The following is a 27,331-nucleotide window of genomic DNA, read 5'->3' as shown; positions in this document are numbered from 1 at the left end:
ACCCATAGTGTGGTTCACATAAAAAATATTTTTTTTTAAATATGCATACATAAAAGTGACGATAATTCCAATGCCTGGCCACCCAGCGTAGTTCCTTTGGCGTGTTGCATACTTTTGACCGATTCCTGTGTGAATTATGTATTTATGCCAACCTGGTATAAAAGTCGTTATCTAGAAGGAAATGCACTGTAATTGTTTTCGGGATAAAAAATGATATCATATACTAATAGGAGATCAAACAGCAGCAAAGACACTTTGTTGACATATCCAATAAGTGGGCGGTCCACACGCTTTCCTTGTTGTCCATTGGCTGATGTGTCATAAACACGCGTAACGGACCCGGAAGTATCCAACATCATAGCTGACACCTTCCCAAGTTAAACATAGTCCCGAGCGGTGAGTTTTCTTGCACTTTCTTCACATTCGGGAAGCGATTTAATTGTTACGGATTGCTCGACACTTTAAGAGGTCAAAATGTCAGAGTAAACATTAACTGCGTTCCGAATTCCTTCAGGCTAGATTGCTACTGTAACATTTGAGACTGTTGTTGACGTTGGCGCTCACATAGGATAGGACATATGCCTTTGAAAATTGTTTTCAATAACAATCATAAATTTGCTCTTGCAATAGGGGACGTGACATAAAGTGAACTAAACTTTGAATACATATTTTAGTTTTGTTTAAATAAGTTTAAGATTATAATGATGAGTGGAAGATGTCGCTGATGATGCACAGTACGTAATATTTTTCCCATAAACAAACATGCTGAAAACACTCAAATACATGTGTTGCAAACAATAATTTTAAAACTTTATAAAATTATACATAAATTATAAACCTTTCTGTAAAAGCTCTAAAAATGATTGCTTGTTTGCTGATCTGATTTCTTGATCTCTTTGGCAATTGTATTAATAACGGTGTATTTTACAATCTGTTTAATAATGCTGAGCACTTTAAATATATTATTCTCTGAATTTGACATCACGAATAAGTGATTTGTGGTTATGTGGTAGGTCATTGTGCTCTCTTTGTTTTCGGGTCATTAATTCGAGGTTTCGAATGGATTAGAGAAAACAAATGATGCATATTGATGTGGATTTGTGAATTGCAAGCAGTTGGGGCATCTTCATAACCCTCCAGTTGCCCCTATTTTAAATCCTGAACCAGGCTACTTGTGATCTCTTGTCAGTATCATTGAACTCAGTACACGACTGTCATCCGGTCTCATTATGCTGGAAATTTCTGTCATCATTCATTTAGTCAGTAACCACGATCAACTAATGTGAACTAGTAGATCACAGAATCATCTAAGATTGAGTCAGACGACTAAATTACATATTCGCTGTTCATCTTATTTCATGAAATGGTCTTCCTCCACTGGGAGCAGTGCCCACATTGTGAAAATATTTGCTTGGCTTCCCCTCAAATGGACCAAGCTCTTGCAAAATTCGCCCACAGCTTGATCGATGACTCATGTCTTATCGGCCAGAGAGCTTTAGTTAGGTTCAGAAACTGACTGACTGATGAGTCGTGTGTGCTGTGTTTCCATGCCAGCTGAATAGTCTATCTAAGCCGCTCAGAAATTGCTGGTTTGGCTGTAATGTGCAACGCCAGTGAGTAAGTATGAACTAGACGGTGGGTATCTATGTGCGCTGAGTTAATTGTGTAACACAGAGAGGAACGTGAGTGTTTGACTGAATGTACTAGGACTCTCTCGTCACTCATTTTGCCCTGAATACTCCGAACGGTGCAACTCGTGTGCTTAACCAATGATGTGATAGCAGATTAATGATAGTGAGTTGGTGGGCTAAATGTTTCTTCAATCTGAGTTTGGAATGATAATGCAAACCAAAAGTTAACTAAGCATAATAATGTAAAAAGGCAACCAGGATGTGCTGGTCTGTGCTTTAACGTATGGCAGAGAGAAGGTCAAGGAATTACAACCCGGATCATTCACTGTGGGTAAGACTTGACTTTTGAAATTTATGACACCTAGAGTGAAATCTGGGCTTGTTACGTTTAAACAAAACTCATTTTCCTGTACAAGTCAAAGAAAGAGACAGACATTCCTACGTTAGCTCCAATTTGTCTTTAGTGTTTATTTTTTAAAAGCTATAATAACAATGAACTAATTTTTGGAACAATTCATCACCCAGGTTAACTAGATACAAATATATACAATTTAAAAAATCCATATTTAATGAAGTACAATAACAAAAAATGCTCGACAGTGCAAAATAATGGAAAAAAATGGTTTCATAATCCATTGACACAATTCTGGAGTATTAGAAATTGTTGAAACCTGTTGTGACCTGCTGTGGCGAATGTGGTCTCTTTTACGGATCCTGAGACAAACAACTGAAAGTAGGCTTGATGTTTTGGCTGAGAGGTAAATTTATTTCTGGGGTTGCCTAGAGTTCATCCAAAATTGATTGTATTTTTTTCTCTTTTCACTATATCGGAAGGCTGGCATATTCGCTGTATGGAACCCACCTATATCCTCCCAATATTTTCTTAGTATGTTGTTTAATATTTTTGTTGCTGTTTTGAGGGAACCAACCAACGGAATATATTAACTAGGGGTATATGTTTGCCTAATTAAGAATTTAAAGGATTAAACAGTGTAATTATTGCCATGTTTAGACATCTTTTTGTTTGCTTTCATATTGTTTAATAAAATTACTTTTTAGTGGGCAAACCGATTTTTATGAAACAGTAGACCATGCAGTCTGTGCTGCCTTTGTTTTTACTGATCTCCCATCTTGTTCCCGCTCTCTAGTCCCAAACCATGAATATTGTGGGCCAGTTGGCAGAAACTGTGTATGTGACGGTCAAGGAGCTTTACAGTGGCCTTAACCCTGCCACTCTCACTGGAGGTATAGATGTCGTCGTAGTCCGGCAGCCTGATGGGTCGTTCCAGTGTTCTCCCTTTCACGTCCGCTTTGGCAAACTGGGCGTGCTACGCTCCAAGGAGAAAATTGTAAGTTCAAACTTCCTCCCATTTGTTTTGTTTCAATTGCTGGTTTACATTTACCATCTGTTTTTACTTTCATTCTTTAGGTAGACATTGAGATAAATGGAGAATCAGTAGACCTGCACATGAAATTGGGGGACAATGGCGAAGCTTTTTTTGTTGAACAAAATGAAAATATGGAGGTAAGATAAGGAAATTCGTAAAACTGGATTTTCACCGTTATTTAGATGGGTTAAATATTGTGAGGCCCAGGGTTTCAATCTCACTCGAGCCTTTTACTATATTCCAAAAACATGCTTATATTGCCAGGGAGGCGGAGGCGGTTGGGTGTCGCGTTTCTCTCTACAAATAAGCAGTGAAAAGTTACAAGTCATCCTTACCAGGAGAACTAGGGGGAATAGAGAATCAAAATTTACTTCTGGTTGGCTCAACGGTATTTAATGTTTACAGGCAACAGGGCAGACTTAGTCACATAAGGGTCCAAAGTAAATCCAGTCTCAAAGATTTGACATGAGGTGATATATTAGTTATATGCTTGCTTTGTTGATAATGAATATTTCCATTTTTTTAAGTCGGAAGTCCCTGCCCATCTCTGCACTTCCCCTATTCCTCTTGATGACCCAGAGGAGATGACCGAAGCGTCCTCTGTCTCTGGTTCTGGCACGCGTAAGAAGAGGCGTCGTCGGAAACGTGCACGTGCAGATAGTCACCAGAGAGAAGAGGGCGTCTCGTCTTCAGATGAGCAAGTAAAGGAATGGGACAAAGATCATAGTGTACAAGATTGTCCCGATAAAGACAACCATGCCAGACAGTTGCAAGCTAGGTAAGTAAACAAAACAGAGCCTATCCCAGCTGACTTTGGGTGAATGGAAGGCTACACCCTAGACTGGCGGGTGAACCCCTCATAATTTAATACTGATAGATTCAAATATTAACGCTGCGCACAGAAATCAATAGTAAAAACCCAAATACTTGACAATATAAACAATTTAGCGGCAGTCAATCATATCACAGTAATAGAATTAGTGGAAATTTGATTCAACAAAACTACATCGAGCTGCATTCAATCTCTCTGAGGTGACTATCCTTTACTTTTATTTTAAAGTAAATCGGTATACTACTCATTGTCTGAAGAGCCACTCAAAGAGGACTTGGGGGTCGGAGATGTTCATCGACACTCAGATGGGGACCAGTCACCTGTTGACAAGTAGGAAAGATTCCTCTCTGAATATGACCGACACTGACAGTAACATTTAGTAGCTTACTCATTTCTCTTTATTTAAACAGTGTGTTCATCAGCCGTCCATCCTCTCCTAAGAGTGACTCTGAACTTTTGGTTAAAAAGCACGAGTCTTCCGGACCATTGATGCAGTGGAACTGGGGAGGCTTTCCCATGGTATGCCAGCATTAACAGTAGTGTGTGGCATAGAAGCTCTATCATTGTCTGCTTGAAATTTTACAGCCACGCCATTCTGAGAGATCATCGGTGGAAATCCAGAACTCTGGATCCCATTTTCGCACTATTCAGAGGCAAGACTCATTTGACATGGGCAATGAACCTATGAAGAATTCAAGCAGAGTGGGCCATGTAACTCTGGTCAGACCACAACCGAGGACTCAGTCACTAGACCTGAGTAACTATGCTTTACAAACGATGCCTCTGACCTTTGATAACCACTATACATTCACCAGTTCAACCGTTAGTGACCAATCAAAATTTTGCCCATCAAAAGAGAAGAATGATTCTGAATTCTCTGCCCATGAAGAGAGTATAGTCAATATTGGCCATGTGAGTGGCATTAATGATTCAGCTGATGCCCAAACTAAAATTGACAGTCAGGCAGGTAAAGAAATCCAAGACAATCAGATCGAAACAGATGTCACAGACAACGGAAGTATAGTTTGTGCAGAATCCTCAAACATGCAGCAGACTGAGCAATGGGACCTAGGTGACCCTGATAGCGCACTTGTGAGTGAGGGCGACAGTGAAATAGATCCCTGTGTTGAGAGAGTGGAAGAAAAGGGCAGACCTGCTGTCGCAAACTTGGCTTCTCTGAAAGTTGATGCTAAAGACAATGGCATCTGTGAGAAAGCTGCTGACGAGTTAGGAAACTGCTCTGAAAAATCTCACAACCAAGAACAGCAAGACAAAAAGAAGGGTAAATGTGACATTATTAGGTTTTTTTTTTTCATTTAGAAATGTGTCCCACTGGGTTTGGGTTACAGTGTTCCAAGTTCATGCATTCACTTTCCTTTCATAGGCAAACGTAACAATCATCTGGGACCAAAAGGCATTTACTTGGATGATCTCACTTCACTTGATCCTGAGCTTGCGGCTCTCTACTTTCCCAAAAGGTTAGGAAAATAAAGCTAAATATTTGTATACAGTGCTGTAAATAAAGTATTTGTTCATCACAATAATAATAATAATAATAATCGGACATAGGCCATGTCGTCATTACCACAACACAAAAAAGCCTACTTGTCATCACACGCAGAAACAAGGCTGTCCCATATAAGAAAACTCTTTTCTATCTATCAGGATTTACATTGGTCTGTTTTACTTTTTTAAATTTTCAGTAAATATGGTGGCATCCCAATTTTGTGATTTAATATATTTGAATTTTAGCTACTGTGTGGTACTTTATGTAAAGATTGTGTGTCAATTTATGCTTATAGTCTATGTTTACATTATTCAGTGTTTGCCCCGACTAAATCCAGTTCCATGACTTTGTGGGTATCTTGGCAGTGAAATAGAGAATTCCTGCCCTCCTGCTGTAGAGGGAGGCTCTGGTTCAGCAAGTCAGTCACCGCAATCTATGGGTGCACTGGACAGTGGTACCGAGTACCTCTCAGATTCTGCATCCTCCACGACAGAAGTCAGCATGTCCCTCTGTGGATGTGTGGGTGACACCAGTCAAATCACCAAAGGTAAGTATGAATTTGTGAGAATCGCTGTTCAGCCCATTCATGAATGATAGTGTAAAATGTGTGTTTTGTTTTTTGTCCAGATAAGTTTTTGGAGCACTCGGTGTCATATCAAGACTTTGTCAAAAATCCAGGAATCATTGATGACCCTAGCCTTGTAATATGTATCAATTCCAAGTAAGATTTACAGCCTCGTCATCCTGAATGTGACATTACTTACTGCCATGTGTTTACATTTTTGCTAATTATTAACAGTTATTATAACTGGGCAGTGGCTGCTCCAATGATCTTGTCACTGACAGCTTTCCAGAAGAATTTACCAAAGGTTGGTTTCTTTGTTTTAACAAGAATAATTATGACTTGTGCCATGCACACAATGAACAGATTTTGTTGCAGACATTGGTGCAGTTCGCTTTTTGTGGGAAAGTGACGGCACCGTGGTTCAGACCAAATATGAAATCACACACCTATTTGCATGTAACAGGTTTCTGTAGCTATAAGCATTATGGTCTGGACCAAAGAAAGTGAATTATGGACTTTTTGGTGTGATTATGCTCCTAGAAACCTAGTGTTTTTAGTATTTTCAGTAGAAAGGCAGTGTCGAATGGCCTTTAATTGGTGAATCTTATTAATATATCTGATAATGTTTTATAACAACATGAGCTTTTGATGATGATTTTTTAAAATATAAATATTATTCATTTTGTCTTCTCTATTCTTAGAGTGCTGTTGAAAGCTTAGTAAAAGACAAGATGCCCAAAAAGTCTGGCCGCTGGTGGTTCTCTTGGAGGAGACGAGACTTGGACAATAATCAGGTGACATTTTTTATCTTTACAATGTCACTGAACATAATTTTTTTTTTATTGAGGTGTCCTTTACCATGTCTTGTTGTTTCAGCCCCTCAAGAAAGATGAGGAGGCGATACTGCCTGAGCATCCTAGCACAGTCACGTAAGCCAATTGAGAAAGTGCATGTTAACATGTTTGTAATGCAGCTCCTGTAAAACCTGAGCCTCCTGCATTATACATTCAACAGATTATTTGGGTACAAAAACAAGCTGTTTTACAATGTGCCTTTTATGCGCATTTTGAAATGTTTTTTGGGCTGGCCTACTGAGTTAAAGGATTGTAGGAACATATTTTGCAACTCATCTCAGTCTTTTAATGTACTTTTTTACTCAGGGCCACACTGTCTGATGCTGAGAATGTTGCGGCACCAAATCAAAAAGCCATAATTTCTTCTAGCCTGTCAACAGACACACTTCGCACCACTCAGTGTCTCACTCAGTTGTATCGCAAATCACTTCGCCTGACATCTGAGCAGATAGTAAGTACACACTCATGGTTAAGTTGACAAACTTTCTTTTCATCATTTAAAACACTTTCTAGTGCTTCTCTACTACCGTTTACTTGGTTATGAACTTAAATATTGTTTTTACCTTCAATACAAGCATCAGTCCAGCAGTGCTAATATTTTTCTTCTATAGGAAAGGTCATGCATTGAAATGTGTTTTCAAATAGAGCCCTTTAAAGAGTGAACTAGTTTTGTCACTTTATTATCTAAACAGGAAAACTTGAATCTGCGTGAAGGAGCCAACAAGGTGATATTTAGTGTGACCACTCAGTACCAGGGCACCTGTCGCTGTGAGGCCGCCATCTATTTGTGGAACTGGGACGATCGCATCATCATATCAGACATAGATGGCACAATCACAAAGTGAATACAAATGTCACATCTTGTGTTATATTTTAAATTGGTCTCATGACTCAAACATCATGGAACATCATTCTTACAGAGCTTTGTTTTCCAACAGGTCTGATGCTCTGGGACATATCCTGCCTCAGTTTGGCAAAGACTGGACACACAAAGATATTGCTAAACTCTACCACAAAATTCACCAGTAGGTAGCATTTTCTATTCAATGGTCATTTTGCATAGCTGTTTTAAATGACTATTCCTTTCTTTGCAGAAATGGCTACAAGTTTCTGTATTGTTCTGCGCGGGCTATAGGCATGGCTGCTATTACCAAGAACTATCTGCAGTGGGTCAATGACAGAGGCACTGTTCTCCCTAAGGGCCCAGTACTTCTGGCTCCAAGTAGCCTTTTTTCTGCACTGCACAGGTACAAACAATCCTGTTTATTCCACTTGCCTTTGATTCTTTTGGAAATGCTAAAGAAATACTATGTCATATAGAATAAATAATATTATTGGTCTAGTATGTTACATTTCCTATGTTGACATTTCATCCATGCAAAGTTTTCATGAACTTTGTGTTCTCCATTATGCAGGGAGGTGATTGAGAAGAAGCCAGAGGTGTTTAAAATCGCCTGTCTCGGTGACATCAGAGACTTATTCAACCCGAAAAGACAGCCTTTTTTCGCCGCCTTTGGAAATAGGACCAACGTATGCAACTTTGCACATCTTGTTTTATTCATCAGAATGAATATTCTGAATGGAAGGCCACCAGTGTTACATTTTTGCTGTTAATTCATTGATAAAGAATGTGACAAAATTCTCGAAATGATCAACTAGTGCAGGGGTAGGGAACCTATGGCTCGGGAGCCACATGTGGCTCTTTCGATGGGTGCATCTGGCTCTTCGCTAACCTGTGAGCTAAAATATGGATCCCGCTGGTGACAGAAATGAGATACTACGTCCAGTGCTGCTTTAGTCTTCTTTTTTTGCATTAGACTCTGCTAGAATGCATACTCTCATTGATTAGCAACTGCATAAGAATGTTGTCGAAAGTATTCTTTTTTTCCACTTTAAAAGTGGTGAAATTACTAAAATAAAAGACACCCATTTACATGTATTTTGACTTAAATTCGGAGTATGGCTCTCAAGGAATACCATTAGAAAATATGAATTGTTTATGGCTCTCTTCGTCAAAAAGGTTCCCGACCCCTGAACTAGTGGAATAAAAGTATACACCTATAGGAATTATTTTCTGATCAGTGTACCAAATACCATTATTTTAGGAAATATAGTAGGAATGTTTTAACTACTTAACGGTACATATTTCCAACCATTTTTGCAGGACGCTTATGCCTACACGCAGGTGGGGGTGATCAACACTAGAATATTTACTGTCAACCCAAAAGGAGAGCTCATCCAGGAGATGACCAAAGGAAACAAGTCCTCGTAAGTTTTTACTTTTTTCAACGGTGTTTGACTCAGACATCAGGGTGCATCCATCAGCGATAACTACTATCATCTGTCATGTAGGTACAGCCATCTTGGTGGGCTAGTGGAACATTTTTTTCCCGCGCTTGATGGGAGTGGCTCCATTGCTTTTGTATGTCCTGAGTTTAGCAGTGTCACCTATTGGAAGGAACCGCTGCCACAACTGGACCTCGATACACTACTGTAGACACACCAAATTTATCCTCTGCCGTTTTTGTCCTTGATATTTACAGCAACATGTTGTAAGACATTTCCCACCATGCATTGCACTCCTTTTTGGTGTTACTGAGATGCTGTGTTGACTGTCAAACATTCCTCATTTCATTTTTTTAGTTTAGCATAACAATTACACTATTGTTGACGGCCTCGTGTTCAAAAACATTAACATCATTCAATATAATGAAACCTAATATGCAATTTTTCAAGTAATATATTAACTTTATTTTTATTATCTATTTTCACATTCATTCCTGTCAATTGTGCATGGTAAGTAATAACAGTGTGGGACATAACTACAAGCATGAACCAAAATTACCTAATCCTAAAGCCAAATTTGGAACTATGTTCTCATGTGTTTTGTGAGGGGGACCATTTGAATTCCAAAACACTGATGTGACTTTACTGTTAGCGATCTTGAGAGTTTCATGTTGACCACAGAAGTGTGCGTTGGGGAGGATGTTATGGTTGCATTCTTGATTATGGAATTTTGTACAAGTGCATTGGCTTAAATGTCTTTCTTGTATGTTCAGTTTTATGTTTTAGTCATTCTAATATAGCCATGGTACTCATGAATTTAAGGTTTGACAATTCCTTCAGACACTACTGGGTGTATACATAATACCTACAGAATGAATGCAATTTGACAAAAAAGTTAGATATGGCACATTTCACTTTCTTTTGGTGACTGCACAATTACTTTTTGAAATGTTTGTACACTGTGAAGAGAGGCTTTAACCGCATGGTGCCTTGTTGCCACAGAATACAGGAAGAAGGTGACCTTCAATGGTTTTAAGATTTTTAAATGACTCCTATTTATTTCTTGTCTTACCCTACTTTTCATGTTAGAAAGATGGATGGGATTTGTTGGAGATGGTTTAATATGATGTTTTGAAATTGAATGCATCTGCCAATGGGGATGGATTTGAAATAAAATGTTTTAAATATGAAATGGTTGTTTACTATTGTTTTATTAATAGTACAGTATTTTGTTAATAATGCTTGTGTCGGAACACAATTTCGAGTCCACCAGTGAGCGCATGATTCGCGTTTATCTTGGCAAACACGTGATGTGAATACAGACAGTTATTTTTGAATATTAAATACATAATAGTACTGTTTTTACGACCTTAAACTACCTTTGTGTTTTCTCAGAGGGAACTAAATGATAAACTATTGCATTTGCCATCAGGAAATATAAATCTCACCAATATATATAGGCATGACGAATATTTTTATTATTTTCTAAAATAATGATACTGATAAGTATCGTTTGTCTCAAACTAAGTTTCTATTTGACCATAATTGCCTAGGAAAGAAAACATATCATACTGTGACCAAAAAATGCATATGTGAACTTAATTACAAGTGAAATATCTACAAATCACATGTATTTTATTTGGTAAAGTGATATTAATTACTTCTTTTTATTAGAATTTTAACATATATTTCAAAGGTCATTTCAATTCATCACGCAGTTCATGATGAGTGGTATTATTATTGTCAAAATAAGCCAGCCTAATAGCATCTAATAAGCATAACAATAAACACCCATCGTAATCATATTAGACAATTTTACTATGATGAAAATGATAACGTAATGCGAGGATGACGTGTCGCTGGTCATGTCGTCATCATGTATAGTCTCGCGATAAGTGATTCGCGAAGCTGCAAAATGTCAGCTGACCGTTGAGTCCAGTGCACGGAACTGAAAACAAAACATGTTCAGATCTCAGCGAACATTTTCATGAATTTTGTCGTGTATAAAGCAGAATGCGTTACGCTGTGTAATTTTTACCCCTATTCAACGCAACGTTTACAGCAATACAACGGAACCCGAGTCGTCAGTAAGTGTAAGGTAAAATTGATTGTTTTGCAAGATTAGCGTTTATATAGATAGCGTTTGCACTTACGTTTCGGTACTAACGAAACTAATTGACGTACCAGTAATATCAAAAATTGAAACCCTTCCGTATATTACTACCTACCGACTGTTTTAAAGGGATGCATTTTATTTTATAAGTTTACAAACGCTGGCTAACAGACTAGTTAGCAGAGTAGGCTAACGTAACATTCGGGTGAGAACCGTCTACTCAAGTACTGTTGTGTTAAAATAACGCAAAAATAGTCAAGATTAGGCTGTATGTCATTGATCAATAATATAAAAATTAATATCAGTAGTGCTTTTTAAGGCGGATCTCATATGGGTGTTACCTTAAGTCTTACCTGTTCGGAGAAAAAAAATATATATATATTTTTTAAACTCGCAACTATTGTATGCACAGCAGGGCCTCTTTCATAATATATAATATGATAATGTATTTTATTTTCAATCACATACTTTAGAACCGGTGGTTGGTACAAAACTTACAAAATGTCATGCTTTAACTATGGTAGTGATGATGGTTCTCTGTGAATTATTCCACCATACAATTTATTTCTCTTGCATTATAGTATATATTGTTAATGTAATATGTTCTCCCCACCAGGTGTGAAAAACATGCTAGCCACTCCTGTGGTTAGTTTTTCTCTATATAATGGTAGTGGAACCTCCACACCGCCGGAGAACACGTCGACATTCCCCACCGTCATACCTGATTTTGAAGCCAACGTCAGCAAGCCTCACAGATGTCTACAGATTTTGTATGAGGATGTCGGTGACTCCAGGTAAACAAATGAATCCCACTCCCCACATCCGACCCAATAATAGTGTAACGAATGGTCTTCCACTTGCCTTTGCAGGGTGCGTTTCTGGGATCTTCTCCTCCTCATACCTAATGTGGCCTTCTTTGTTTTCCTGATGTGGAAACTGCCCTCAGCACGGGCAAAGATTCGAGTCACATCCAGCCCCATCTTCATTACTTTTTATCTTCTGGTAGGATGAACCAATGCATCGAGTAAAGCAAAATATTTTTTTTCTGCTGGTTGACTTTAGGCTGGACAAATTCAAAAGCAACATTTCTTATGAAAAATGATTAGGCTACTTTTTCATTACAAACTGAATTTTTATACATTGGAACATGCTACCCCCTACCCCCTATCAACAACCCCAGCTAATGCATTTGTGAAATCAATAACATGAAATAATTCTATGAAATTAACAGGTTTTTTTGCACATGGCATGATAACCATAACTGTTATAAGTATACAGAGAAGTATACATGTTTTCACTACATTGAAAGCATGCATAGAGTACAGTAGACAGTATATTTATCTTCTGATGTTTTAAACGGTCATACCACAGCAAATATTGTTATTTGCTTACTGGTAGCATATTTACAGTCTTCTAACTTGTTGTGTATGTCTCAGGTATTTGTTGTGGCAGCAGTTGGAATCACACGGGCCATTGTTTCCATGACAGTCAGTGCATCCAGCTCTGCCACCATCATCGACAAAGTAAGGAAGTGCATATAAAAATTGCAACATTAAGTACAATTAGGCATTGGAAACAGCAGTTCAACACAAAAATATGATATACCTGATTCTCTTTCAGTTGAGCATTATTCAAGTTTAGGCAAGAATAAGTGATTTTAAAGAAAGTTTTAATCTAATTGATTGACATATGCCAATATTCTGGAATTGAACATTGCAAAATAGTATTTTTTTCTGAAATGATCAACCGGTAGTGGTGTTTAATTGTGCAAAAAAATGTTGGAAAAATATTGGCTGATTTCGAACGGGTTTTGCAAAAATAAACGTACATGTTGTAAAATTGTTCACATGGCAGATAACTATCTATGGACACAGTGGAATGGTTTCTCTGAATACAGAGAATGTCGTTATATAATGTCTAAAGAACGTGTTCTTTGTTCATTGCAACATTTCAGTTTTACCACAATGAATCCTCCTGATTTCCTTGCTCTCTTTTTAAAGGTATTGTGGGAGATCACCCGCTTCTTCTTACTGACAATTGAACTCAGTGTTGTCATTCTGGGACTGGCCTTTGGTTAGTTTGCCCTGTAGTTTCACTTTACATGTATTAATTTTGTAAACACCATTGGTGGTTTCCATTATTATTACAAACGCTAAATGTTCCCATTTTGTATTCACTAGGTCACCTCGAGAGTAAATCCAGTATTAAGCGGGTGCTGGCTATCACTGCTGTGCTTGCACTAGCATATTCTATCACACAGGTATTTTCACTATACTGTTACTGACATTATTATATACAATATACTGTAGTTACCAGTTGAACATCTAAAAGAGAGTAAAGTTGGTTTTACACACCAAATGTAATTTTAATGTTTTCCCTGAAGGGCACGTTAGAAATCCTCTACCCAGACAGCCACCTGTCTGCTGAGGACTTTAACATCTACGGACATGGAGGGCGCCATTTCTGGTTGGTCAGCTCCTGCTTCTTCTTCTTGGTTAGTAATCAGGAGAAATGTGAGAAAAAGGAAAATGCATGTATATAAACTGTTGATATCACCTTTCAGTGTCATTCATATCTAACATGTATCTGGCCTGGTCATTTGTAGGTATACTCTTTGATTGTGATTTTGCCTAAAACTCCAGTGAGGAACAGGATATCGCTGCCATGTACGTTTGAGCAGAGGAGTGAACATGCATCCGTATACATTAATGAAGAGCGGTATGGTTAATATTTGTTTTTTTCCCCCCTAAATACAGCAAAGAGGAGTTTTTACGTATATGCTGCCATCCTGTCCTTATTGAACTTCTTTCAGGGCCTGGGTAGTGCCCTTCTATGTGCAGGAGTTATAGAGGGACTCTGGTTAGTATAAGAATAGCAAGGTAATCAATTTTAGATGTATTTGTAATACTTTATTTCTTCTGGATCAGCTGTGTAGATGTCACCACCTTCCTCTACTTCTCTGCTTTCGCCCCACTCATCTATGTCACATTCCTCAAAGGATTTTTTGGGTATGTTAGAGGAACCGCACAGGTCAAAATTACTCTGAAAACTAAGCCTAAATTATTTTCACATTTTAATGTCCAACTGTCTTTTTTCCGCTGCAGTTCAGAACCCAAGATCCTGTTCTCCTACAAGTCACAGGTGGATGAGGCAGATGAAAGTGACGTCAACCTTCCACCCACTGTTGCGTCGACCCTTGGACGCAGGGAACTCACCGACCAGGGTCTCTACTATTCATCCACTCCGTTTGACGGCTCCGGTCCCAGCGGTACAGGAATGGTCGGTGCTTATCTGGACGACGTTGTTTCTGGACCATTTGGATCCAGCAGCATCAACAGCATTGAAGCTGATCGTCGGAGGCCTGTTAACACCTAATTCCTTCACGCGGGTCACGCATTTGAACTTGAACATGTGTAAATTCAGTGTTTCAATGAGATCAACGCACCAAATGGACAATGAATTGAGGAACTTTTTTTTGTCCAATTTCCTTAATGATTGTGTTGTTTCCCTTTTTCTTTTTTTAACACTGCTGCCAGTGTGCCCTGCTGCTGTAGCTTCTTGTTCAAGCTGACTTTTTCTCAGCAGATCTTCTGTCATTCCGCTTTTCTTCAGCCATCGCTTTGTCCTCAGTGAGGAAGATATCTTCATTAGAACAGTTTTGACGTTATTTCAGAGACACCCAATATCTATTTGTACATTCACACTGAAATGTCCAGTAACTTTTATCTGCTGCTGTGTTTGTCTAAAATTTGAACTGCCACGTCTCAATATACGTGGCAATGTTGTGTGCATTTGACTAGTATATTTTATCTTTAACTGATTGCTATCGTGTTAACAAGTCAAAGTGTTCTGTATTGCCGTTTAAAGAGGAAAACAAATAAGAAAAAGTGTATTGAAAACACGCTTTGTGGTTCAATTTACAGCATTTCGACTTTTCACAAAAACTGAACGAAAACAATCCGCCGTGGTCTTATCTTTTCAATCTTCTATTTATTTTCCAATATGACATTCCTGCCCCTAAATGGATAATCTATAAATCTGATGAACATATCAGTCACCTTCAAGAGGCCATCGATTTTCCAGCCTTGTATTTGTTTCCTAGTAGTGTTGACAGCTCTTTGAGTGCTTGGAAATTTTAAATGTGAAAGGAGTTCTGTGTTTAAACTGCGCAGTTGTCAAAGTCTGAAGCTTTGAGCTGAAAACATTACAAAGTTTTATTTGTTGTAATATAACAATGCAGGGAAACATTCTTGACGTAGTTGATGCAATGTTTTCTATTCAATTAGGTTCATTTTGATTGGAACCTGTGAGTTATAAAATACTTTCCCTGTCAAATGAATCAATGCTACATACAGAATAAACATGATAATGATTGTCTGTGGTTGTTTATTGCATACCTGTAAATTTAGGATGGGTATTTCAAACAAACTTTAAATATGACCAATCTATGTTATGAAAAAAGAAAAAGAAAATGCAATAATTTGGGGAAATTGGACATATTAGACACCTTGCAAATGGTGCTCAAACAAGTTCAAATTATTCAACGAAAATAACATGCAGTTCAATAACAGATAAAAACAGATATCATAAACTAGCTACCATTTATGTCTATTATTATGTTTTAAATGACCAATATACTAGTAAAAACGACAAAAAGCCGACAGTGGCTTTGGACTACATTTCCCAGCTTTCTCGTTTATCGTTCAGCCAATTAGCTTTGAGAATAGTGCGGGGTTCAGTGACCTTGATTGGACCGTTTTGACCAGCGGTAGCAGACGGCAGAAGTGCAGCCGCTGTCTCCCAAATCTACGTCCACCTGTCAGGGTACGAATCAGAATTAAACCAAAATAACGCTCAAACCAAGTGGGACGAAGACGCGTGTTAACAATGGGAGGGAATGGCAGCACGGGGAGGAAAGTGTCATTTGGAATGGACGAAGAGGAGAAGGTCACAGTTATTGAAGGAGTGAAGGTAACTGTCACTGTTGTTTCTTTAGGATAGTTTTTTTTTTATTAGTTTGATGTTAATTATTGTTAGGTGATGGGGTTGTGCGCCCTCACATGAACCTGCTCATATGCAATCTGACGCTCTTCTATTGCTGCTCCTATGCTTTCTACTTGACACCATTAACAAATGACGAGGTAGAGCTAAACATGCCATGTAATCAAGTATATATACTACATACACCGTCATGTCATTGTGGCTTTGTTGTGCATCACGTGCTTGAAATGGTATGCGGGATCATTTTCTTTGTTAACGAAATACATTTTTTAAAAGGTCTAGATATGGATGGATATATATAGCGTTTTCATTTTTTTTTTTGCATGACTAAAAAAATCACCTTGTGGAATTGAAGATTGTCCCTATGCTATTAATTGGTTCTAGTATTATATAGTGCCCATTATACAGTGATTAAAAAATACTTATAGATATTTACATATGATGATAATATAAAGTGCGATTGGTTGGCCACAAATTCGGGGTATTCTCACCTCGTGCCCGAAGTTAACTGGGATAGGCTCCAGCACCCCCCGCAACCCTTGTGAGGATAAGATGTACAGAAAATGAATGAATGAAAACAACCTGGTGATTAAGTTGATTTTAGTTTGTGTAGTCATTTTGTGGGTGACTAGCTGCCCCCTATTCCATTATGGGACAGGAAAGTTTTGATAAACCAATTACACAACTTTTAACTGTTTTCCAGCTGTCAGATGATGTTCTCAAGCGAATGAGGGACGCTCAGGGGTCTCTCAGCTCCGAGAAACTACCAACTCAACAAGACAATAACATGACATCAAGTACGTTGCTCTGAATGACGCTATGGCTAAATCAGGGGTGGGCAAACCGGTCCTTTAGGGCCACTGTGGGTGCAGGTTTTTGTTCCAACCGATCCACCACAGACCCTTTAACCAATGAGATTTCTGCAGAAAACAAGAAGCACCTGACTGCAATCCACTGATTGCACTTATAGGGCACCGGATTGGTGAGAAGTTGTTCCCTCTATGGGTTGGAATGAAAACCTGCACCCAACCCCTGGGCTAAATGATCAATATTGTTTTATTATTCCTCGTTGTAACAGGAAGTGCCATATATTTTTACATTTGATTATCAGGTATAAAATCACCAAGCCACTCTGCCACTGAACTCCAGGAGGAAATTCGTAGAAAGTTAGTACTTTCCATCTATTTGTCCATCGATCCATATGTTCTCAATACTAAGTACTAGCTGTGGGTTATGTTTTTGAATTCAGCTTTGATAATCAACAAGCACTGGTGCAGGAGCAGTTGGCCAAAATCTCTCAGAGGGACCGAGAAAGATCTGCTGTGCAGGGATTGGATGCCTCCAGCACTTCATTCCTCATTGAGAAAGGGAAGGCCTGGGAAGAACAAGAGAAAGCAAAGTTACTGGTGAGCCACACTGTCTCTCTATACTATAATCCAGTAGTGCGAGGAGTTACCCTAAGTTGGTTTTTGCTGTACAAACAAATAGAAAAACATACTTTCAGCACTTTCTGTATGTAATTGATGTTGCTGCATTGACAATGCAGACATAGCCCACCAATCATGAGCAAACTGCTCCAGTTGTCTCAGGTTTGACGGGTGGACACTGCAGACGCCATATTTCCTCTATTCCCACAGATATGAGTAATAGGAAGTGAGATGAGGCTCATCAGGGGCTTTTCAAAATCATTTTTTTTACTAGTAGTTCAATTTCCTTTAGCTCAAATTCTCTATTTTTAGGGGGAATCCCCACCTTTTATTTTTCCCCTGTTTTGTCTCCCTTCTGAACTCATTAGCAACAAACTTTATGTAGGCAGTTTATATTTATAGTATTTTTAAATGTTCCGCAGTCAGGTTCCAAGTGGACGTATACTGCTGCTCAACTTAAGTTTATTCATTAAAAAAAACATCAAGTTGAAAGGGAGGCTGTTAAACTATTACAAAGATTTGTCTCGTGTATTTTATTTATACATCCACAGCTAATGTAAACAACCTCATCCAATTGTGTTAGAAATGGTAGAAATGAACAGAAACTCCCCTTATACTGAAATATTATCAGTGGGAGCAGATAAAAAAACATTTAAAAAAAAAGAGTTACACAACCATATCCTCCTTTTTTCACCACACCTTGTGTTTGCGGTCCTATTCCCTCCATCTCTGCGGTGTCCTTCCTCCTATAAATAAAATATACCCCCTTATGTTTGAGAACCCATGGTCTAAAGTTACTATTTGCTGTAGTTTGCAGATTTATTTATTCAGAAGAAGTTTTATTCCTGCAGCAATGCAAGATATAAAAAAAAACTATGACTAAAAACCTAAGAAAGCCAACGAACTTGCTCTATACACAAATTAAAACTAACTGAATTTTAGATCAAAATTAGCAATTATGCAAAAAGTAAAAACTACTAATATTACCCTGGCTAACAGTGCTATTGCTGTTGCTGTTTTTTGACAGTCTAAAAAAACCTCCTTTTTTAGATCATATGATTTTTTAAACGATTTAATGTATTTTTTAGGTGTTACTTATGGTTAAACTGCTGCATTGGTATTCAAAATTAGATAAATTGAACATGCTGTCCTTTCTCTCTCACCGTTTTCTTTTAACACTTCAGCCAGACTGTTGTGTGTGGGCAGTGGACTGGGAATTTGGCACTTGTGTCACACTGTGGTAAGTTGCTATATGTCAGCGTCACTTACTGCTTTTTTTAGTTGGTTAGGACAACTTTGTATTAGAGAGGATGCAAGTGAATCAGCTTTGTAGTTAGACACATTTCTTGCTGTTTCGACCTCAATATTTTTCTTCAAACTTAAGGGAGGCGCATGTGTTTAGTAAGTTCGACTCGCATTTCTGAGATCAAAGGTTGAATCCCTGCCTCTGGCTTTCCTGTGTGAAGTTTGCACGTTCTCTCTGTACCTGCATGGGTTTTCTCTGGGTACACCTGTTTCCTCCCACGACCCTAAAATATGATCCAATGCTCCAAAATTGTCTCTAGATTTGACTGTGAGTGCACATGGTTATTTGTCTAATTGTGTCCAGCGATTGGCTGGCAACCATTTCAGACAACCTTTGTGAGGATAAGTGGAACGGAAGGTGAATGAATGAATAAATCAGGAAGGCTTTGCATGTATTGAAGGAAGGCAGTTGAAAATAATGATGGCGTCTTTGGGAGACACTAGATGGCGTTATTGAAACGTCCATTTATATATAGAGAGGCAGGACCTGTTTCCTCCACAGCAACGTGTCACAGCATTGTTCCTCTCATATCTCTTTGCAACCTGTCTCTGTGCTTGTGCCCTTGTATGGGCGCAATCCTTGAGATCAAAGCATTTGACACTGTCCACTAGAAAGATGATGAATCACCGGGTGAAAAGATAAGATCTTTTGGCACAAGAAAAAAGAACTGGGTGGAGCTGGTTTGGTTTGTACAGATTGCTTTTCACAAACAATGAATTTCATCATTTTGTCTTGAACGTCACCGTTTTGTGTACTGAATTGAACTGCTGTCTTCCTCTCAGATGATTTCATCTCCTTTGACAGGTCTAATGACAGGTCTAATGATCTAAATTTGGGAGACCTAAATGGCCTGTCGCTGTGACGATGATATGTTCACATTTTTATAGTGTAAAGGATGTAAATCTGTTTGTAATTTTTGTTTATAGATAGATAGATACTAGTCTAATAGAAGTTAGTAGTTTTATATTAGTATTCTGGCTCTGGTTCCTTTTCTTGTTGCACTCTTTAGTGAGTTATACACTGTCATGTTTGGATGATGCCACTATGTTTACATAGCTGTCACAGGTGACGCATCTGGCCCACAGCCCCAATGGTGGAAAAGAGTCAGTTAAAATTAGAAATCTTACTTTAGTTACATGGATTTCAGAAATAAAATGGCAACAATTTATTTTTGTTTTGGTGGGGCGATAATAATCCTCATTGACACACTACTGTAAACACACACGTACACACACTAGAACACACTTCAAATATTTTATCCTTAAAAGCACATATGGGTCATTTTCACATAATTCAGCAAATAACGGTAAAGACACTTTCAGAAAATGAATAATTTACAAAATGCAATTCAAGCATTCTGATTATCTCTAATTAGCAACACTAGCACTGCCTGGAAATATCTTAGCTGGAACTTTAATGAAAACATAATTAATTAAAATTTAACCTGGATTTTACTAGTCTGAGCTCCTTGTACTGGTGAATGATACGATATTGGTGCCCCATAAGAGCCACAAGGTCTTTCTCAAGGTCATCACAGAGTTTCGCAATGGTGACAGATTTTTCTTTCTTCTGGATGACAACAACATCAATTGGCCCATTATTTGTCATTCTGGTCTCTACTCCCTTCTCCCATTCGTGGTATAACACTTGCTCCTTTGATTGCCTTATGTCATCAGTTCCATCCCTGTAGATCTTTTTGATGTATTTCTTGCAGACAGCACAGTTTCTAAACATACAACGGTAAAGACAAAATTTATTAACGGTAAAGACACAACATTCCACCTCAGCCTTTGACATTGGTAGATGGTATTTCTTGGCACTCAGTAAATGATAGTGTTCTGCATGCATACACCATGCCCAGTTCATTAAAAAGCAAAGTAATTATGTTCACCAAGTTTTTAGGACATCGGTAAAGACATGGAATTGTTACGACATTTCACAGGTATGGTCCTTACCTTGGTTTTAGTTTCATTCTCATGGCTTCTGCTTAGCTGGCGTTGACAATATGGCTGACAACATCCTGGTACTTCTCCCACACCAGCCACCTGGTGTATTTACTGTGAATTTTTTGGTGTATTTCTCATGTGATAACGGTAAAGACACACTAACTGATATGAAAGGTACATCAGTAAAACTGTTTGCAGTTGCAATTCTTTTGCATTTTTCTCAAAGACAACTTGAGTGAAAATACTATTGAAACAAATCTAAACAACACATTCTAAATAGAGACAAACAAATAAATCATAACCCGACTTTTCATTCCTATAAACTGTGACACTAGATTCTGGACATCTAACGGAGTGGACAAATTCAACATAAACTGGCTCTCAATGTATTTGTGTCTCAAATAGATTTCTCTTAAAATTGGTGCCAAATGTAGTATAATATGTGGCAAACAAAGCAGTAGTAATTAATTTTTATAACTTTGTAACACATAAAGGGAAAGTCCAGGGCCATATCTTTACCGTTATTTGCTGAATTATGTGAAAATGACCCATATGCAGATGGTGAATGTCACTTTCTCGAACCAAAAGCATATGTTTAGTACACAGCTCGCCGTATATTCAGGGTGAAAACCTGACAGAAATAGATACACGTACAGTACCAAGATGATTATCTTGAATGGCACAATGCAAAAACCATGTATTCTGCCACTGGTCACACAAAACAGTATATCCAGCCTAAATTAGGCTCTAAAACCAACTGGTCCTTAAGGGTCTCCAGTATTTTGTTCCAACAGATCCAGCACAGACAGTTTAACCAATGAGGTATCTGCTAAAACAAGCAGCACTTTTCAAGCATCAGCATTGTTATCAACAATCTAGTGATACTAACTGAAATCCAGGTGCTACCCAATGTAGTGGTTCTTCCACCTGACTTCAGTGTGGGTAGGCTGGGTTTGATTCCCACTCAGTGGCGGTGTGATTGTGAGTGTGACCATGAGTGGTTGTCTGATTTATTGTGTGCCCTGTGATTGGCTGGCAGACAATTTGAGGTGTCCCCTGCCTGGACAAATATCATACATTTACACTGGAGGTCTATTGCAGATTCAAGTACATGTTGTCACATTACTATTATTACCACTGGTTCTGTTTAAATCTTTGAGTCACGCAAACACCAAATTTAATTGTAATCCAGGCATATTCCTATTGCTAAACCGGTTGTTATCAGACCTTCTTATCACCGGTGTAACATTTTTTTCATCATGTTAATGCCGCTAAGCCTTTTGTACACGCACACACTCTATCACACGTGACGAGAAAAGTCCTCACCGGCTGAAGAGATTTCGATCGGTGTGGCGCTGTGACGGAGGAGGGAGCGCCCCAGCACAAATCTTGTCGGCTCAAAGGACAAATGCGTAGGAGTGGAGAACATCTCCCATCAGTGAGCTGTGGTGATGTAATAAGACAGCAGGGTAAAACCTATTGTTCACAAGAAGAATGGTCCACAGAAGCTTGCCTACAAATTAACTTGAAATACTGTTTGGGGTGGATAAATGAAACTGATGCTTAATCATAGCCTAGAAGAGATAGGGTGCATCGCCACTAAAACTATTTTCAAAAGTGTGCCCATCGTTTACTCACTCACCCAAGTGCAATGTAACAATGTAAATGCTATATTTTATGTAATTAATCTAAAATATTTGAGGATAACTTCATTCTGAATTTGCAATATTACTACTAGTTGGCACAGTGGTGAGCGGTCAGCAAACTCTGCCTCACAGTTCTGAGATTGAAAGTTCAAACCCTGGTGGGTTCCGACCTTCCTGAGTTTGCACTCCCTGTGCCTGTGAGGGTTTTCTATGGTTTCCTCTTACATCCCAAAAACATATATGTTAGCTGGTTGAACACTCTAAATTGGACCTAGGTATGAGTGTACACGTGAATAGTCATTTGTCTCTTTGTGCCGTGTAATAGGAGGATAAGGGGAATGGAAAATGAATGAATGCATTTGCTATTTTACTCTTAATTATGAATGATTTGGAGATTGTTTGATTTTTACACCGCAACCAATACAAATACAGATTATTACGCAATAATGAGAGCTCCATGGCATGCTGTCTTCAGTTTTTTATAGCCACTGAGTAGAACAGAAACAAACTTGGCAGAGACTCTATATGACATTCATTAACAATCCCATCTAAATTTAGCCTCTATTCAATGTGCATCTTTGAACAGTCAAAATGTATCACTTTAATATACTTTGTGAGCCTGAATTAGATCCCCCAGGCTCTGCTTATACATGTCTAAACAGCTGAACAGGACAAGTTTAAAAAAACAAAAAACAAATAAACGTCAAGGATACTCTAGCTAAAAAAAGGCTCACGTCTAATTTGCTATGAATGTTCTCTAATATGATTTTGTGGATCTGAACATCAAATACATTTCTGAACTTAACATAACTATAACTTGTTTCGCCATTTTCTTCAGATTTTGTCTTATATCTGTTCTTTTGTTTTTAATCGCTGCCATTTCTGGCTTCAGTTAAAACAATTCTTTACTCTTTTAAAAATTAGAGCAGTGTGTCATTGTGTTATTTTCCTATCCTTAGCATTTTACATAGCTCAATCACTTTTTTCTACTTTTGGACTAAACTCTCTTCCTTCTTTCTACCTAGCCTGCCGATTTAGATGCCTGGGTAAGCAATACTGCCGTTGCAGGTGTCTTTTTTTTTAAATCACCTTTTCTTTTTCTTAACCCTTACCCACTAGCCCCTCTCTCTCTCTCTTTCCCTTTCATAGACACATAGGCACACTCACACAAACTCTATTCAAATGTCATGTTTTCATTGTGCATTAAAGCGAGGCTGTGAGTGTGTTTCCAGCACCATTCCACACAACAACACTTTGGGAGGTATTCAGCCAGAAAATTACACATCATCTGTGCTGCTGGCGGAGGTGATTTTACACACACATACACACACAGGCCCTTGAGCATCAAACAGCCGCTGCAGTAAGAAAAAAGGAGCAGTGAGCAACACCGTATGAGGATTTACAGATGTGCTCTTTAGGAGTGCAGATGCCTGTTAAGTTGGGATAAAACTACTAGATTACAATAAGTGTAATGTCAGTCTCTATATGAGGATGTACGCTATCAGCAAAAAGCACAGGAAACCAAATGACCAAATGCTTTCTCTCTGTGAATCACAATCTGCACATTACCTGGGCCTCTGACGACAGCAATCACATTTCTGGCTTGACATCATTTCTGATGTGCAGTTTGAATTTATTGAGTTCATCGATATCCTACCAGCACAATTTTTCCTTCCTCAAACCAAGCAAATCCTCACACTCGGACAAAATGTTATCTTTTTGTTAGAACGTTCTCAACAAGTTTTTTTTTTGCTGACAAGTGACAATTGTCCAGTTTGCCTTTGGCCGTTTGGCTGCGGACCTCATGGGAGTGGGTGGTGGAGGGCAGCAAAATAACACTCAAACTCTCTGTTCCGAAGTAGGAGGTTTATGAATGGCAGTGGACACTGTCCCCTGTTGGCTGGTGGACTACTCTCTATATTGACATTATATTTTCCCACTGAAGTAGATTAGTTATTTTCAGTTAGATGACCATCTTGTATTACACAGAGAACCCTAACGACATTTATCTTGCTCTGCTTACATGCTTCTATGGCCCAAAACCACATTTTTCTTCAGCCATCATCTCGCCTGCTAAAGCTAAGCTCAGTGATCATGTTAGGAGAATTTCATCTCCTCTTAAAGCCAGCAATCAGCCTTTCCAACTCTTGTTTCCACTGCTACATTTACTTTTTGTAAGTTCTGTTGCGATATATGTATGCATCCATTAGCCTTTTAAGGTGGCCTTTTTTTTCTGTCAAATATTATTTTCGAATGTATATTACGTCTAGCATTCTATTCAATAATTGCAATATTGAACAATGAATGATGTCCCCTAAATATTTGTCAAAGTATTATGAAGAAAAATCTTTAGCACACTTACATTTTATAGCCTTAGGCCAAATAGGATGGTCTGCACTTTGCCGCTTCAATTATCCTGGGGAGATTTCTGAGTCACTGTAGTTGGATGAGAGGTTTTCAATCTCGGTTCTTAAATGTTTGATATGATTATGGTCAGAAGCCTCCAAAGGTATACCGCAAACTCATTCAATGTTGTCATTCATCAAAAATTATACATAACATCAGGAAATGTATTAATCTACTATCATGACATGTATATATCTATTTTTCAGCATGACATTTATTTCAAGTTGTTAATGGGCATTTTTTCATAACATTGTTTGAGACTTCCTTGAGTTTGTTTCCTATTTTAGTCTCAGGGGTATTGGGGCATGGCTCAGGTGGTTGAGCTGCCATCGACATGTTTCATTTATTGCTGTATTTTCCTTCTCACACTTTAAGTTTTTACATTTCTTTGGCCTTGCTTTTCCCCAGGCCAGACAATTGGAGAGAAAGGAACTAGAGTTGGCTAGCATTTCCAGCATCTACAAAGAACAACTTGAGACACTGGAGAAAAAGGTAAGAAGCCATTTATCCCTGAATTTGTCATATTTTCATCTATAGCCCCGCCGCAGCGACATCATAACTCGAGAAGTTATTGAGGCAGATTTCACATGCATAGTTACAATCGTGTAACCCGTCACAATACGAACACGACAGAGCGTCGTAGCGGTTTCTTCTTCTGTTGTGTGCTTAATGTTGTTCCGATGCTGTAGCTCTTCACTCCCGCCAATATTCATTAGACTAGACCCTAGACACACATTCGCACTCACAATCATACCGCGACCAGCGGGAATCGAGCCCGTGCCTCTCCGCACCAATGTCAAGCAAGTGAACCACTATACCATCGGGCGACTCTGTCTACAATCGTCAAGGAAAATATCAGTTAACTCTGGTATCAAGTGGCTAGTATAAGAAGTGTAATTGTAATTCTTTTTCACTATCAAAAGATTTCATACTTTGTACTTGCATTTTTGATTCATGCTAATTACGGTATCTTTTATTAATCCATATGTGGCCTTGCAACACAAAAATTGTTCACCCTTTTACACATAGTTTTGTTTTTGTGGAACCATTTTTTTCTTCTGCTTTGTTTTGTAGTACGTCAACATATCTGCGTAACACTAAAAACTCTTATCATTATCGTCAAATTAAATTTAACATAAATGTCTTATCCATAATAGTTGACTTCTGAGTAGAATTAATATACCCAACCACAGTTAGGACCTTTGACAATAGATAAATAATAATAAATTGTGTTTCATTTATGTAGACTCGACTGTAATTAGAATCTTGACACGTTACCCAGCTAACAATCATAAAAACAGAGATGTCATCATAACTTGGCAGTAACACAAAAAGACTTAAAGTGACATTCTTCTTACTCCCTCAAGAGAAAAATCCCACCCACACACACGACACTTTTCTCTCTTTCAGAAATGTCAAGCCTACATAGCAATGTCAAAATGTAAATGAAGAAAAAATTTCAGCAGGCAGCTCAGTCACAACTCAGTGCTGATAGACCAGTACTCAAGAGAAGTTACAAAGGGAGAGAGCCTCGGTTGCCTAATCAAATGTACTCTTTTGCTGTGTCCCTTTGCTGCCAACTCTGAAGTCTTATGTGGTGGTGGTGGGGTGGGGGGCATGCTTGGGTCCTTAAAAATATTAATACGACTTTCTTTTTCCTCTGAAGCACTAATGTGTTTTCTGTATTTTGCAGCTTATAAAAGCCACAAGCATAGTTGTTTTATAAATGTTGCTTTCATTTTACTGGGTCCATTTGTTAAATAGCAGTGAAGTGCAAGTTTGGAAGGACTGGGATATGATTTCATGCTCTCTGTGATGAATGCGAACCAAAGTATAGGAAGATGCAAGAGGCTGAAATCAGGGAGAAGGGAGGAAAAGGTTTTCACAAGAGCATAGAGAAACACAGAAGAAGTCGGAGATATGAAAGCAAATCAGAACTTTTCAACACTGGTAACCTACTTATTAAAAGGTTGACTGCCAATTTATTCATAATTCATTTTTCTGAAAAACATTTCCCGCAATCTTCAGATTATAACTTGCTCCTCCTTTCTCTATGTTTGCACCCTGCTGCTTTTATAATGAAGTGGCCTACAGTACCGTTAAAAAAAAAAAAATCATGTTTTTTTTAAAGAAGGGGAATTTAGGTTCATTTAATTTAGGTCTGCGGGCTTGGACGTCATGATGTCGTTACCATTTGGGGTGCGTTCATAGTCTCTAATAACTAGCATGAGTGTTCCTTTATGTTAAACTTAGCTCTGTGTTCAAATTCAAATGGAAATGCAATATTTTTCCAACTAAATAACAACTTGTTGTTAAGAGAAGACCTTTGGTGCCAAATGGATGGGTAGACATCTCAGCTGCTACTAGTGCTGACAAAGCTTGCCAGGTGCTTCATCAGTCTTCAGCAAAAACTGGGAATTTTC

At 38.4% G+C, this 27,331-nt stretch overlaps 3 protein-coding genes across 7 annotated transcripts in view; all 3 read left to right on the top strand.

Annotated features, from left to right (window-relative positions):
* Positions 1 to 319: 319 nt before the first annotated feature.
* On the top strand, positions 320 to 10,255 carry LOC144075580 (phosphatidate phosphatase LPIN2). Of its 2 annotated transcripts, none has more exons than XM_077602777.1 (20): positions 320 to 396; positions 2,780 to 2,980; positions 3,061 to 3,156; positions 3,547 to 3,797; positions 4,080 to 4,181; positions 4,262 to 4,370; positions 4,437 to 5,133; positions 5,236 to 5,329; positions 5,724 to 5,905; positions 5,986 to 6,079; positions 6,158 to 6,227; positions 6,625 to 6,717; positions 6,800 to 6,852; positions 7,084 to 7,228; positions 7,470 to 7,618; positions 7,716 to 7,802; positions 7,872 to 8,024; positions 8,193 to 8,307; positions 8,942 to 9,045; positions 9,130 to 10,255. In XM_077602777.1, exons 2-20 carry the CDS (start codon positions 2,789 to 2,791, stop codon positions 9,272 to 9,274), a joined length of 2,931 nt encoding a protein of 976 aa, XP_077458903.1. In that variant the 5' UTR covers positions 320 to 396; positions 2,780 to 2,788; the 3' UTR covers positions 9,275 to 10,255. The 2 variants fall into 2 exon arrangements, with proteins under 2 accessions (XP_077458903.1, XP_077458902.1); XM_077602776.1 differs by lacking the exon at positions 320 to 396 and adding an exon at positions 405 to 1,962.
* Positions 10,256 to 10,961: 706 nt separating this feature from the next.
* On the top strand, positions 10,962 to 15,550 carry tpra1 (transmembrane protein, adipocyte asscociated 1). 3 transcript variants are annotated; one of them, XM_077602779.1, is made up of 11 exons: positions 10,962 to 11,150; positions 11,793 to 11,970; positions 12,046 to 12,178; positions 12,613 to 12,699; positions 13,177 to 13,249; positions 13,357 to 13,436; positions 13,560 to 13,670; positions 13,782 to 13,842; positions 13,933 to 14,035; positions 14,104 to 14,184; positions 14,281 to 15,550. In XM_077602779.1, exons 1-11 carry the CDS (start codon positions 11,051 to 11,053, stop codon positions 14,549 to 14,551), a joined length of 1,278 nt encoding a protein of 425 aa, XP_077458905.1. In that variant the 5' UTR covers positions 10,962 to 11,050; the 3' UTR covers positions 14,552 to 15,550. The 3 variants fall into 3 exon arrangements, with proteins under 3 accessions (XP_077458905.1, XP_077458904.1, XP_077458907.1); XM_077602778.1 differs by having other exon boundaries at positions 10,963 to 11,156; XM_077602781.1 differs by having other exon boundaries at positions 11,016 to 11,161.
* Positions 15,551 to 15,925: 375 nt separating this feature from the next.
* Positions 15,926 to 27,331, top strand: part of chchd6b (coiled-coil-helix-coiled-coil-helix domain containing 6b) — a 30,288-nt gene continuing 18,882 nt past the window's right edge. The window contains exons 1-6 of one of the 2 annotated variants that reach the window (XM_077603786.1): positions 15,926 to 16,147; positions 16,881 to 16,974; positions 17,289 to 17,343; positions 17,427 to 17,583; positions 23,528 to 23,548; positions 25,317 to 25,400. In XM_077603786.1, coding sequence (XP_077459912.1) covers positions 16,064 to 16,147; positions 16,881 to 16,974; positions 17,289 to 17,343; positions 17,427 to 17,583; positions 23,528 to 23,548; positions 25,317 to 25,400 — 495 coding nt within the window. In that variant the 5' untranslated portion in view covers positions 15,926 to 16,063. The remainder of the gene's footprint in view (positions 16,148 to 16,880; positions 16,975 to 17,288; positions 17,344 to 17,426; positions 17,584 to 23,527; positions 23,549 to 25,316; positions 25,401 to 27,331) is intronic. The other variant, XM_077603787.1, reaches the window with a different exon arrangement.

This window comes from Stigmatopora argus, chromosome 6 (assembly GCF_051989625.1).
Source record: "Stigmatopora argus isolate UIUO_Sarg chromosome 6, RoL_Sarg_1.0, whole genome shotgun sequence".
In the NCBI taxonomy this organism is placed as follows: domain Eukaryota; kingdom Metazoa; phylum Chordata; class Actinopteri; order Syngnathiformes; family Syngnathidae; genus Stigmatopora; species Stigmatopora argus.
This window is presented reverse-complemented; position numbering and strand designations above follow the sequence as displayed.